The 15,466-nt window shown below is 34.5% G+C and overlaps 1 protein-coding gene across 6 annotated transcripts in view; it reads right to left on the bottom strand.

Annotated features, from left to right (window-relative positions):
• Positions 1–423: 423 nt before the first annotated feature.
• The window catches only part of CDH18 (cadherin 18), a 990,219-nt gene continuing 975,176 nt past the window's right edge, over positions 424–15,466 (bottom strand). For 4 of the 6 annotated variants that reach the window (XM_073891068.1, XM_073891070.1, XM_073891069.1 and 1 more), the window contains 2 exons: positions 11,459–11,710; positions 424–4,630 (listed from right to left, as the gene is read on the bottom strand). In XM_073891068.1, the coding sequence (XP_073747169.1) occupies positions 4,140–4,630; positions 11,459–11,710 (743 nt within the window). In that variant the 3' untranslated portion in view covers positions 424–4,139. The remainder of the gene's footprint in view (positions 4,631–11,458; positions 11,711–15,466) is intronic. The other 2 variants (XM_073891071.1, XM_073891072.1) reach the window with 2 other exon arrangements.

Raw genomic sequence — 15,466 nt, 5'->3', positions numbered from 1 at the left:
GATTTCTTCTATTTTCGAAATTGAAAGCCAAGTGAGTTAATTGAATGTTATCATACCTTGAAGCTAAGTACAATTTCAATTTGAATTATGAGACTCTTTCCTCTTCCCAGAATAATCAGCTTTAGAGTTCTAATTTGTTGAATAGCTAATCAAACACTGTCCACACTAAAAAGAAAAAAGACTTACCCAAAAGTATTGGATATATGCATGCTCCAGGATACCTATTACCATACTCAGTTAACTGGCACTTCTTGATGGCTGTTGAAATGAATGAGTCTACCTGAATTTTGGTTGTTTTCCCTATATATTCAGCTAACCCAAAAAGAAGAAAACAAATCAAATGTATGGATGCAGGTTGATAAGAACAAATTAAACTAATTGTGTATTTAAGCTTTCTACATTGCTAAAAATGGTGGACTTAATACACCTTCCTCCTTCTACCCATATCTCTGACTATACTGTGGTATACAAAATATCTAAGTCAAAGCATTTGTTAGTATTTAATACCTGCACTATGTCCATTAAATCCTCATTTGTAAAATTTGGATTTATAACTAATAATTTTGTCTGCTCTGTGTAAGCACACTTGTGAATCAGCTCTCATCATTGACAGTACTGAAGGTTAGCCTGAGACTGGATACAAAATAAAGGTTAAAAACTGTTCACTAACTTCCAGGTGAATTGTTCATAGGTTAGGTACTAAAATTTTGTATACACCACGTATTTGGATCATATCAATATCCAAGCCACTGTTTTGAATATTCTTTTATTCTTCAAATATTTTTCAAGAAGACATACATGTTTCTACATGTTTGTGTATGGTTATGTAAATGCAATTTCTCTCAGAATATTTTTCTTCTTATACTAGGTTATAGAAAGTCGCAAGTTAACTTTTTATAGAGTCTTATTTTAAGGATAATTTTGTCTTCAATCTCCACTTCAGATCTGTGTTTATACAGATTTATCATAGAAAGACTTTCTGATGATACATCTTTAGTGATTCCTGCAAGATCTATTAATTTCCCAGTGTTTGTACAAAGAATACTTGGAATTTATAAATTCTCGTAAAAAACACCTTGGATAAAATATTACCATAATTGTTTATATTTCCTCTAACTAGCAGCCACCATTTTGTATAGGGATGGTCTGTAGGAAACTATTTTATTAGAAATAGGTAAGTTGATTTCAAAGTTATATTTTATTTAGATCTCTAAGTATCAACTAAGGTTTACAAAATGTGTTGTTTGAGACACATGAGTGACTCCATAGCTGATTCTATATGGAATCACATATGATTCCATAGCTAATTATCTGTGACTACTGAATACTCAGAGTTGATATGTAAACTCTTTGCCCACTAAAGTCTTTGAGAATTTTCTTCCAACACTGACAAACTGGAGTTCTTAAAGCAAGATATTAAGATGACTTCAATCTATTTACAGAACATTTATATATCATTATGGTTTTTTTTCTTGACTCAAAGTAGCAGAACTTTAAAAATGAGATTTAATCCATATTTATAATAACAATATAATTGCCTAGTTTCAGAGTTCATATAAAATAAAACACTTGGAATGCTTTCATTAACAAAATTCTAGGATAAATCAACACAGAAACATAGTATTTCAGGACTACAGAAGCTCCATTTTGCCTCCATATTATATTTAACATTAGGGGCTTAGAAATAATCCATTATCATTATAATGTATAATTAAAATTAGATGGATCTGAGGTGCTTTTTTCATATAATAAGGGAAATATTTTCATACTCAAAACCATGCAGAGGACCTTGGCTTTTATGTAAATTGTTATAAATGTACACATACATTTTCAGCTTTCAAGCCCTCATCTGTAAGTTTACCAGGTGAATATTAACAAAATAAACCAAACCAAACAAAATAAAATAAAAGCCATGAATAGTTTACCTAAAATATAAATCCAAAGCCTAATGTAACAGAATTCCCAAACCTGACCTTCCTGCTCCTCTTTGCATAGGAAAGTCCTAACACCAGCAACCACAGTAGTTCTCCAAAGGTGTACCCTTATTTCAGGGTGAATGTGGTCCAACATTAGTATAGTCAGAGTATGTGCCTCCAGAGGTTATTCCCCAAAACCCCTGAGTGTTTTTTTCTGATACAGCTTTATACTGCAATGCATACCATTATGATATAAAAAAATGATAAAGCAGCATCTGGAAAGCTACAATGTGGTAAAAAACTTAAATTAAATTTTATTCCTCAGGCTTAGAACACATGTTGAGAATTATTCAAGTTAAGCTTACTTACTTCCCATACCTCAAAACTGAAATATGATAGCATAGGGCAATTGCAAACAGAGGCGAAATTTAAAATTTTGCACATTGGTGGAATCAGACAGAAAATTCCATGAACATTTGAGGACACCTGATTATGAGAAATTCAAAGAGTAAAGGAAAAATTCCTCCTTGAGATAATTCTTAATTTGTGGGTTTCAAAATTCCAATCTATCTGAAATACATAAATATGGTAATTTTTGGAGAATAGGACCATTATGCTTATTTTAAGACCAATAGCAAAAACAGCAAGTTAGGAAAAAAAAAAAAACAAGAAATTTGAAGAAAATTAGTTTATTTGGGAAAATATCAAAATAATTAAACTTGTGTATTATGTTTAGTTAGCAGTTGCTACAGTGTTGAAGGTTTTATGAAATTCTCTCATGATAATATACTTTATTCAAAATGTATGTAACTATATATTTGTAAGCTAACAGAATTAAAAAATTAGTGTCTGCAAGCCTTTACATAACAGAACACTTTGCAGTTGGCAAAGCATTTTTACAGATGCTTCTTGATCCTCACACAACCCTGTGAGACAGGCGGGGAGTCTTTGCCATCTCTATTTTGTGGTTTGGGACCCTGAAGCTCAGAGACTTTGAGGCACGTTTCCAAGGATAATGTGTGAATCTCTATTTATTTATTTTTTTTGCTTCAGTTTTATATATTTTCCTGTAGATCCCAAACAGATAAGGGCTAAGCAGTCAGTGAGATGGGGACAATCTGAACCTGTGTAAAGGAATAAAGGTAAGTCAATCCAAGGTCTACAAGATTTATGTAAATTGGAGTATCATCTTTTCAGATTACATTGTTATCATGTGAGGTACATATCTTCGATGACTACTCATGTTTTATAAGTAAGCAAATTAGACTGAAGTATAAACCAACCATCAAAATGTCCAACAACTAGTTTTACGTATTGGCAGGATCAAAACTGCTGATGTAAATGTCTTAAAACAGATGGAATGGAATAAATCATTGCATTTTCCAATGTTTTATACAGGATAAGGTTTGTGACTATTTTTCAAATTAAAGCTTTCCCTGACATATCAGATTATCTGAATATATCTTACTTAAACCATTCATTCTATCCATAAAAAAAGGGGGGGTCTTTTGTTAAAAGAAAGGAGGGCAGGCAGGACAGAGATGATGGTCTCTGTGCTTCAGAGCAGTGCACAATGTGTGCACAGAAGTTGCATACATTATAGTGCAAGCAGCAAATCCCCATGCTCCATCAATTTTGTATGGAGAAAAGAAGTGGGGAGGGCAAAGAAAAATGGTACATACAAGTCCATGATGGAATGACCTGGTATACTGGATATACCTCATGTCATTTGAACACAAGACAACGCTAATAAGATCTGTCACAATAACAGAGTGTGGGTCTCAAGAGTCCACACAGAAAAGTGGAAAAGGAGGTCCCGATTACCTGCACAAGTTTCATTTCCTAGTGTACCACCCCTAGTCATAAGTGATTTTGAATCTTTCTGTTTTGTTTTGCTTTTTGAAAAGAAATCACAAAATATTGAAACAAATATTATTGTTTGGCTTAATTCAGGTATTCTTAATTAAACAGTACCACAGACTTTATTGAGCAATTGAAAATATACACAAGGAACAATAGCTTTTTCTCTGAATTTTTTTAATTTGACTGTCTTCTGATTAAATAACCCAGTTTCGATCATGAAAAGGGCACTTGTTTCTACAGTAGCTGTGTACAGCTTGCTCAGTTCCAAGTACTATCTCCACTCTTCTTCCTTGCCATTGCTGAGGTTATGTCTCCACTTGCTCAGGAAGCAAGTTCTAGAAGGTTGCAAGAATTAACCCCCTAAGTTGTTCTTTCAGATTCTATTTCTCCATAGAGTTCAGCTAACTTTTTAAATTCGGGTCCCCATTCTCCAAGGTAGTGATAATCCTGGTCTGATTGTGTGGTTGCCGAATCCAGTGAGCTGATGGACCCAGCCTCCGATCTCTGACCTTCATAGGCATAAGTCTGAAGAGAGTCATAAGGGGGGACACTGGGGTCTAGATCGGCTTCTGCCAGTTTTTGCCTAATAAATTCCTGAACATCTATGCTTTCCAGGGTGGACAGTGTCTGGTGTCTGGGGGTGAGTTTCACTTCGGGTCTGATATCTCTCCGATACTTGAGCTCCTCGGCGGCAGATGGATTCCTCAAGGCTGTGATGTCAAAGGCCTCGGTGTCTTCCTCACCGCCACCCTCATCGTCGTAGGTGACCACATTCTCCCTCACGTCCTCCTCAGAGATGATTAGGGGCTCTTTTTTGCTGCGTCTCAAGGTGATAAAAAGTACTACAATTGCTGAAGAAAAATGGAAAGAGGATGGAGAGTTAGCACAAAGGAAGGAAGTTCTTGGAGATTTGACATCAGCAACTACATTCTATTTAGGCTTGCCTTGTAACACAATCTTGATCTCTGCACTCTCTGGATAACAGTTGGAGAGTTTTTTAAAATCTCAAGGAATGTGAAAAATGATTATCTCCATAAGGCCTTGGGAATCATTGGTCTTCTCTAGAAAAACCTAATATTCCCATTTGTCACACTTATGCATTCAGGATTCCTGGCTCACTGTGGTCTATCACCCCGTCTTCACACTGAGGGAAACAGATGAGGGAAGAGCATACGGAATTTTGCCTGGGGGAATAATGGTGAGTGTTGTTCTATGTATAGATTCTAGGCAGATACACTAAAGGAAGGATATTTTAAGTTTCTCTTAAACCCTTTACTTTTGATGCTTTGTAGGAAACCAAAGCAGGTATATTTTACAAGGTTGATCTCTTTTGCCCATTACCTTTTAGAATTCTATTATCAGGCATTAATAATTGCATATATCTATCAAGCTGCACAAAAGATGTTATTTTATTTGTACCTAACTTATGTTTCAGAGGAATTTTTCAGGTTACCAAATGTTTTTTACATAACTTCTTGATTTAATCCTCGCAGCAAAGTATGGGTTTCCTCAAGGAAACTGAGGCTCCAGAAAAATTACATAAAGAACTAAAATCCAACTCTAAGATTACACAAATGGCAGATGGAAGAACTTAGACTGTAATCTATGACTTCTCACACCATAGGTGATGAAGCTTCCATTATCATAATCCATTTTGTTATTTAAAAAATATGGAACAAGGAACTGAGTTGGGCATGTGGGTTATTACCAGTAATGTCACAACCATTAGATGAAACGATGTAAATGGATCTTGGGCACTTTGCTTTGGCTGTTTCTCTGTATTTTCAAATCTTTCTATTTGATGATACTAAGCCATTACTAAATAGAAAGAATTACCTCACTTCTACTTTGTGCTATTAAGCCCAATATTCTTTACTTCAGCTCTACAGAATGTTCTTGGTCAGCTGATAATCTAGGTTTTATGGTAGCAATTATTAGGTGCATTGTTATTTTAAACATTCTTTACAATATAATAATCAAAGAAGTACATTCAAAAGGCATGTATATATGTGTGTATATATGTGTATATATACACATGACATAACATAAATATAACATATATAGAAACAGTTTTTATATATATAGCATGTGACATACTTATGCTATATGCACGCACATACAAATATACACCTACAGACATATATTTTTATCTGAAATTCACATTTCTATATTGTATTTTATCTCTTTCTATATACTGTATTTTATCTGGCAACCTTACTGATATGCATCTTTAACAAATACTTGTAAAGCAAACAAACACCAGGTTAGCTATTCTCTGATAAAGAACAGAGGTGGTACCCTAGAAATTGACCTTTTACTTCATACCACTAAAAAGTAACTTCTCTTACTATATATATCATTATTGTTTCCTTGTTTCTCTTTATAATTTAACCCATTTTATGCATATCTCTAAATGATATAATAAATGAGCCTTGCCTGTTTTTTTTAAACTAGAACGTTGAAAACAATAATAGAAAGAGGAAAAGGAGATTTTCAAGCCAGAAGTACAAAGGACAATTATCAGAGAGTTTACTACACATGGAAAGAGATGGTCACAATGTACCGGAGAGTCTAATTTTGCAGAGAAAGGGCAAGTGAGCGCCTATGGGAATGAAGAAACAAAGAAACAAAAAGACAAAACACCTATAGAAAGTGCCAGAAAATCATCTCGAACAGTATGGAATAAAAGGACTCAGTAATGGCAGAATTGAATGAGAGAGATTATGGCAGACATGGGGAAACAGTGAGTCACTGTGTCTGGAGTGATTATAGAAACCTGAAAATGAAATGCAGATGCCATATGTGGCCCTGCTTCACCAATATTATGCTATTTATTTATTTATTTATTTATTTATTTAATTTATTTATTTATCTAAGATTTTTATTTTTAAGTAATCTCTATATCCAACATGGGGCTCTAACGTGTAACTGCGAGATCAAGAATCACATGCTCTACTGACTGAGCCAGCCAGGCACCCCCAAATATTATGCTATATAAAAATAGTTTCTCAAATATGCTACTTATACTTCAAAGACATTATCTAATATAGCACCTTATTTTTAGAAAGAAAAGACTTTTGCCGAATGTAGCAAATATGCATCTAATACCTTACTATTCTTTTTAAAGATTTACTTATTTATTTTGAGAGAGAGCAAGAGAGCGAGAGATTGGGGGAGGGGCAGAGGGAGAGGTAAAGAGAATCCCAAGCAGACCCTCTGCTGAGCACAGAGCTTGACAGAGGGTTCGATCCCAGGACCCTGAGCAGAAATCAAGGGTGGACCCTTAACCAACTGAGCCACCAAGCTGCCCCAATACCTTACTATTTATTTCAGTGTAAAACCAGCTTAAGGCATTCTAATTCAGTACCCCAAACAGCATCCCCAAGTAACTCATTTCATTCCTTTTGGAGGTTTATTTATTTACTTATTTTTTTTTCATTCAGAGGTTTAGATTTATCATCCATTATATATTTCTGCACATCTTTATGATTAAGTAAGGAGGTTGTTCTAAATTAAAGTATCTATTTCTACAGACTATTTTTATAGTAAAATGTCTTACTTTTGTCAATAAACCAAGTTATTTTTCTTTATGTTAAAATGGTTGATTGTTGATTTCAAGGGAGTTTATGTGCATGCATAGCAGGGAGAATGTGATCAATATTATTATTAAAGTATGGAGGTAATTTGCATCCTTCCCCAATATCAGTGCCATATTTCCCTAATGAAATATAGGGGATAAACCTGGGATTACTATTATGATAGCTCATATTTACTTATTTTCCCAAATTAAAAAATATTCCTGATTACACAATTACACACATAGATTTGAGAGTTAAACTTTTTTTAAAAATGGCAGTCAAATGAGTATATTCACAAGACTCCCCTCCCTCCACAGTCTATCAACCCATACATGTGAAACAAGGTACCTCTTCTTAAAGAGGGTCATCTGGGAAGAGATAATTTGACAGAGCCATGGCATTGTAAAATAAATGAGATACAGTGCTTATCCCTTTGTTCAAAATTATATAAGATTTGCAGTATTTTGAAATTTTATGTAATTTGGGTTGAAATATTAAACTGTAGTATTTGGGGAGGATTTTATTCTAATGACTATTGTATCCTTGGTTAGTATATTTCTTTCTCTTCTCTGAGTTTGGTTAGGATTTTAAATCCATTTTATTCTTTTTATTTAAGAAACTTAAAATGAATTTATTGAGTTTTATTCATTTATTTTATTCATGAAGGAATTCAAATTTGGGGAAATATTTTTATATTTCCTTTCTCATATCATTCTACTCATTCATATATTAATTTATTTATCCATGATTCCAAAGTGCTTGGAGTTCTAAAGGGTTTTGAGTTTTTGTAACTTGAACTGTCATACAGCCTGCATTTGAATACATTATATACTGACTCCCAGCATATTTCCCCAAAATATTTTCCATAGCAGATTTTTTTTTTTTACCCATAAATATCACTTCATTCTTTTTTATACCATCATATGTTGATACTAAGTTTGGCAGAAATGAGGTGGCCCAAGTCAGGGAGATTACTTTTATTAGCTCCCGTCCTGCTATTGGTCATACCAGTTAATGGTGTTTCTCACTGAAACTTATTTTTTCAAACCAAGGGGAGCCCAGACAGTCATGTCAGAGAGCTCAGCTGACAAGCAGGTTGGCACTTCTCTCCTCACCAATTCTACCTTTGCTCCTAGCCCCTCACTCTCCTCACATCAAATCTACCCTGATCCTCATTGATTAGGAAATTTATATCCAAGAGTAGGAACAATCCAGGTGGTGGACTCATCTAAGTCACCTTCTTATATGTGATGTGTGGACTGAAGGGCAGGCGACAGAGGCCTGACTCAATGGTTTATTGCGCTAAGCGTGATTTAGGCTTGCTCTGACAACTGCTCTGGACCATCTCACAAGGGATGGGATGAGGTTGGGAAAGAAATGTCATATCCCTGGAAGGGAAAGAGAACTCCAGTTATCCCTCCTCTAGCACCAAATTCTGATTGCATCGTGAAGCCTCACCCTAAATTCTCTCCCATTCATCCCATCAAAAAAGGGATCTTAGAAAGCTAATCCTGACAAATCATAACCTGACTCACAATGTACACATGTACCATTCAAAGTAAGGCCCACTGGTTTTCAGGCATCAATTTCAGACAATCAATATACACATAGATGGAGTCTACAAGAAAATATAAATAAGCATCACAAAATTTTATAGATGACTCTAAGTTTGTTCACTAGTTGATACTTTATTTTTATAGATTTGTAAATAGAAATAAGAGACTGAACAGGTCACCTGAGATCATACAGGTAATTAGTAGCAAAACTAGGGCTGGGTTTACACAAGTCATTTTCACAAACAGCTGATGATCAGAACATTTTTCAATATTAAGATATTAATTTCACAATTTGTTTAGCTGTTAGGTTTTAATGTTATTTCAGAATCACAAAAAGTTCTAAAATAAAGTTTTGCTACCTCTGTTGTTGCTGATATTTTCCTTGAAAATTATGAGCTTGCATGTTAACAAACATTATTTTAAAATTACACATGACTACATTCTGAGGCTGTTGGCTAGATATCTTCTGAATAACAATTAAAACCCTTACAAATGTCATCAAAAATAAAAATTACATTATAAATAATGATTGTTTAAGCCCAAACTTATGAAATGATTCTGCAACCTTTGGATAAAACTGTAGAAACACCTTTGAGTTTCAATAAAAATTGAAGGAGTAAACATATTAAATAGCACCTCTATTTCTTTAGTCCTGTGGGAGAGCATAAAATTTGGAATGCTCTCTTGTTTACCCCAAAGGAGAAACAACATTTTTATAAAATCTATTAAAGGGAAGTATTGTTTCATGAAATAATAAAATGTTATTTTACATAATATACCTTAAATGTACCTGTATATTAACATTTTTCAATAAACTTTTTAAGTCTTTACCTCAGTATATAAAAATGGTTTGATGGTGATGGATGAAAATAAAAGGCAAAGATAAGTGACTCTTCCGAATGAACTATCTTTCAGGATCAGGACTTTGGAAGAATTTATACTAAAGTCACTGGGTTCTATTCTTTGTGGTGTAGGTTAGGAACTCTGGAGGGATCAATATTTGTACTTGCTTTATTTTATTTTCCATTTTTGTTTTGTGAGTTTCTGTTTTAATTTTCAAACAAAAAAAAGTAATGCGTAACTGTCTAAAGCAAATAACAGTTGTAACCAATTAATACATAAGGAAATAAAATTTAGAGAGCCTAATTTTCCTGGCTTTCTTCACCTTGAATCTACTCTAAGACTATACCACAGTGAAATACTTCCAGAGGTGGGGCACTGAACCTCCATGCTCCTCTTTGCTAAGTGCAATGGGTACATTTATTTTTTTATATTTTTTAAGATGTTTTACTTATTTATTTGAGAGAGAGAGAGTGCACGAGCAGGGGAGCGAGGAGAGGCAAAGAAGGAGAGATAAGCAGACTCCCAGCTGAGCAGGGAGCCCAACGGGCGTTGGGGGTGGGGTGGGGGGGGTTGATCTTGGGATCATGACCTGAGCTGAAGGCAGAAGCTTAACTGACTGAGCCTCCCAGGTGACCCTGATACATTTAGATACACAATTTATTTAACCTCAGAGCAGCTTTTGACACTGTTGAATGCTCTGTCCTCTTTGATATACTTTTTTTCCTTTGACTTTGATGACATCATACTTTACTCTTATTCGTCCTTCTTCTCTGACTTTCCTTCACTCTGCCCTGCCATGGCATCCTTCTTGATGCAGCGACCATGCTGGAACTCATCACAGCTCAGCCTTGTTTATTATCTCTCTCTTTAGATTTTCCTGCTGTAGTGACCTCAGTAAATTACACTTCTGGTGCCCCCAGCTCAGTGAGGATCGGGGCCCACATTCAGCAACAGATGAAAAGTCTTCTTTGATGTTGTGCTAACTCAGACAATATCTAATTTATCCAAGATCACTTTTTTTTTTTAAATTTCAGCTATTTTATTTTTAGCCCTTGCCCTTGGAAACTTGTTCCAAGAAAAAGACACCATGCCATAAACATTAGATATTTGTTCACTGACATGAAATTATCAATGTTGTAGTTTTCAAATGGAATCTCAGGGACTTCCAGTCAACATTTTGTTAAAAGTTTGATAAAATTGATAAAAAATTTTCATCCGGGGATCTGCATCTTACCCAAGATCACTTTCGATTCTGCTAACATTGATGATTAAATAATATTTTCGAATTTCTACAAGAAATCTATTTTTTATTTGGTGTTTATATTCATGTTAGAATGATATCACTGTTCTTTGAAATAAGTTATAAGAGCCCTTTGAATATGGTATTTAGAATTTTTAATATGAATTCTTTTTAAAATAGATCCTTCCCCCCAAAGATTTCTCTCATAATCTATCCTTCCTTCTGATATTTCAACTCTTTCATCAATTGTGAATCAAATTATTTCTAGATCAGCCATGGTATTGAGAAAGGTAATTAAAAGGAAGTCTGTGCAGCTGTATTTTGTGGTCCAAATTTTGTGTTCCTAATTTTTAAGTTCTGTCAAAATGACTGTCTTTGTCTCTCTTTTCTAAGACACTGCTGGCCATCATAGGGAACATTCCGAATCGCCATCATACGACATCAGGAGGCAGGATGACTTACCTAGGAGAATGACAACACACAGCAGAATAGCGATTAAGGCCCCTGTACTCAAGCCAGCCGAGGACAGGAACGCTTCCGCATGGCAGGTCCGCACGCGCCCATCTCTCTCGCATGCACAAACCCTGACGGTGAGGGTACTGCTGCTGCTGAGAGAGGGGATTCCACCATCAGAGATCATAATGGGGAGATAATACACATCCTGAATAGTTCGACTAAATCTCCTCCGCCTTGTCAGAATGCTGGCTGTGTTATCTATGACAGACATAAGCAAAACAAAATGTACTTAGTAAAGCCGCCATTCAAGATTCACATTTCCTTTAATGGATAAAATGGGGATATGTGATTTTTTTTTAATTTTAGTTTATGAAATGGACACAGGAACAAGGGCGATCATTAAAGAGTGACTAATATATGTTCTTAAATTGAGATACTGACTTGGAAAAATTAATTGAGCCCAAACTAAAAGAGAAGGGGAAGAGTGGAAGACAGAGGAGTGAAGCAGTCAACATTTTGGACATGGACATAGTAGCAAAAAAGATTTCACAGAATATGGATGGCTTCAAGTCAATGGGTCCTAAACTTTGAGATGAGATAGTGGTCCCTACCCCAAACCTAGTGACTCAAGGTGAACAATAGGAACACACATCTGTATTATTAGCAAACTATTCAGGTGATGTTAATGTACCAAAAAGAGGGCAACTGGTATAGATGATATAGATGATAAATTATGGAGAGACCAGATCAATTGATAAACTTCTTCAGACTTAATTGTGATTTGAAGCATTCTTGTTATAGTAGGTGTACCATAGTAAGTTAATGATGAATTAATCTAGTTAAGTAATCTAATTAATTAATCTAGAATAGTTAACCCTATTTTTTATGTACTTTTAAAATGCTATATATTACATTAAATGCCCTCATGGTCAATCTGTGGATTATAGATTTTCATCTATCCACACAACCTTATAAGGGAGAAGATATTACATTTCTAATTTTTTAGGAAAAATCATTTTCACTATAAATAATAATTAAAAAAAAAAAGTAACCTGGGACCCAGAGGATAAATTGCCCAAAGTCATAGAGCTAGTGAATAATTAGGATACAACCTCAATACATTCTAGAATCCTGCTCGAAACCACAATGTCAGACTGCCTTTTTACCTTTTTACATTCATCTCTAATCATACTGATGTTCTCAAGTGCACATAATATTTGGTTATCTTAGTATTATTATTCCTCATTCCAGCAAATCTGTTGGACAAAAGACCCTTCTGGTAGGTACACTTAGAGGAGCTGTGCAGATTCCCCGCATGGAATAACTAGCTGCCCTAGCTGTAGATTATCACCTGGCCCTATGTTGCGTTCTTCTGGAGCAGCACATTGTCAATGACTCATTGCTCCAAGGTTATAAAGGTGGAGCCATTTCTACTGAATGTAAACATAGTGAACAACATGTTTATTTCCAGAACTTTACTCTTGGATCAGCTGTGAGGCATTAAATTTGCATAACAGCTCAATTCTCATTCTGCTTCTTCCTCCCACTGCCCCACAGATGTTGATCTCAAGGACACACTCCTGTAAACAACCTGCCCTCTAAACCCCAGTTCAGAATTTGCTTCAAGAGAACCTAACCTGCAACTACACCAATGAGTTAAATATTTTTCACTAAAAAGTAAATAAATCATTAAACAATTACATTTAGAAATTCTTTTATCTCATCAATTTTTTTTCCTGAAAATTGGAATTCTGTTACATATGAGTATGTTTAAGCTGGTCATGATACAATAATCTATAGCTATGCTTTCTTGATTTTACAGGGCCAAATTAATGCAATAGAAAGATAATGCATTTTTAAAATATTCAACGTAACACAGATGAAACACATGAATCATATATATGTGTTTCTAATCATACACACACACAATTATGTATGTACACATATACATATAATTGAAGGTTTGTTAAAGAGCATAAATAACCTAATGAGAAATTACAAAAGGTTTCTTACCCAGTAGAAAAGGAAAAAAATAATGTATCAATTGTCTATTCTGAAGCGAGTTAAGAATAGAGAAAGCAAAATGCAGAAATTATATCATGTGTGTTGTATAACAAAAACAGTCACAAGCACTCTCCCAGAAACCTAAGCTTTGAGGAAGCACATCTCTTGGCTGTAGGTCGTTGCATCATGATTTATATAGACTTGCCTATATGTACAACTCTCTTGTCTAAGGCAAAGATATGAACTAAGTGTTCACAGGTGCAAACATGTTTGAAAATCTCACTGCTGGCCTCTGAAGAAGAGATGTAAGGCACTGGTCCTTGATTTCAATAAACATGATTAATAATGTAGAATGACCTAACATGCAATGGTAGGTGTGGACTCCCTTTTATAGCTCTGACCTAATGTTCACTTTACATTCTTAATCTGGAAGCATACTCTCTTTCAGAATAATTATTGGAAATGCAATCAGAAACATAGTCAGAAATGAGGCGAAAGCCAGAAAACGTTTCTAGTACACCTTAGGTTCTTAAATAGAAAGCTCGCAGACACAGAAACATAAAGATATTCTTTTTTTTTTTTTCCAGGTGAAGTTTTGACTTCTGAAAAGAAAAGAGGATTCAGGAAGCAAAGAGCTTCCTACCTAGAAAGACTTAGCAGAGCAGAATAATGAGCTCCTGAAAAGGGATATTGTGTACCTAACCGGAACTGCAAAAAATGTACTTGACTGAAGGCTCACTGAACTTGAACAAGAAAACTTTGAACTAAAATGAAAGAAGTAGGAAGATATATATGCATACATATACATATATATCTTATTTACTTTTATTCTTATATGCAGAGAACAAAATTTGTCTTGTTGAAACTGCAAAATTAGGTGTCAAGGGCAACAACAAATCTCTAAACTTGAAGTATAATTAAAACAGTATAAACCAAGTATTATAGAAAATCTTGACTTCCAAGTGGATAAAAAATTAATATGAGCTGAATAAAGGGCAAGTAAGATGGAACATCTCTGAATGAAAAGTGGTAATTATCAATGCCAAATAAAGGACAGTCTCTAATAACACACCCAAGTTTGGTTCTTAATTCTAATTCTTAATAGTTTGGATGAAGACAGAAGCTCATAGAACTCCTGGAAGCCAAGCAAATATATTTGGTTAGTGTTCAAAAAGATATTGAACAGCTAGCACAAAGACCTTAAACTAAAACAGTGTGAAACAAAGATGCATATTAGATGCTAAAAATATCAATAGGATAGATCTTGAGTAACAGCGATTATTTTGCAATATATATCTCTGAAAGCAGAAATAAGGCCATAGGGAGGTCAAAAAAAAAAAACTAAAATAGACTTGGAATCATTCAATAAATGTATGGGATATCTATGCACCTCTTTATTGGGAAGACTGCACTGGAATACTTTGCATACTTTTGAGTCTACTAGCTTAAAAGTGCTATTTTACCCCAATGGGTATTTTAGAAGACTTTGGGATGAGAAAAAAAGTTAGAAAAATATTTCATATGAAAAGTCTTTGAAGCAATAGTGTGAAAATTCTACATATCCCATATGGATTCAGGTGACCAAAGGGTCTCAGAAAATGGCCAGAAAAACTGGGAAACTCTCTTAGTAATTCATGTCTTTCTGAATATAGTCCATATATTCGTGAAATTCCCAGCAACTATATCTTCAGTGTAATTCGGAAATAGCCTTGAAAGTGGTTTAATCTTTCAAAACAGGTGACAGAGCATTCTTTATTTTGATATATATTCTATTTCTTTTTCTTAAAAGGATATGGGCACATACAGGAGGAGGTAGGGAGACTGTTGTGCATATGTAAGTTCTGACTCATGTGGACACTTTAAAAATAGTGAAAGAAGTGAGATTTGGAGTCCTTTGAAAAGCAATCATAAGAATAAAATTCAGTTTGGAGCTCTAAGAACACCAGGGATTTTATAACTGATTGATAATTCATAAAAAAATTTTACAGTAAAATAAATTGTTGAATAGAG

Source organism: Callorhinus ursinus, unplaced genomic scaffold (genome assembly GCF_003265705.2).
Source record: "Callorhinus ursinus isolate GAN/ISIS: 27379988/994484 unplaced genomic scaffold, GSC_fseal_2.0 scaffold3, whole genome shotgun sequence".
NCBI lineage: Eukaryota > Metazoa > Chordata > Mammalia > Carnivora > Otariidae > Callorhinus > Callorhinus ursinus.
This window is presented reverse-complemented; position numbering and strand designations above follow the sequence as displayed.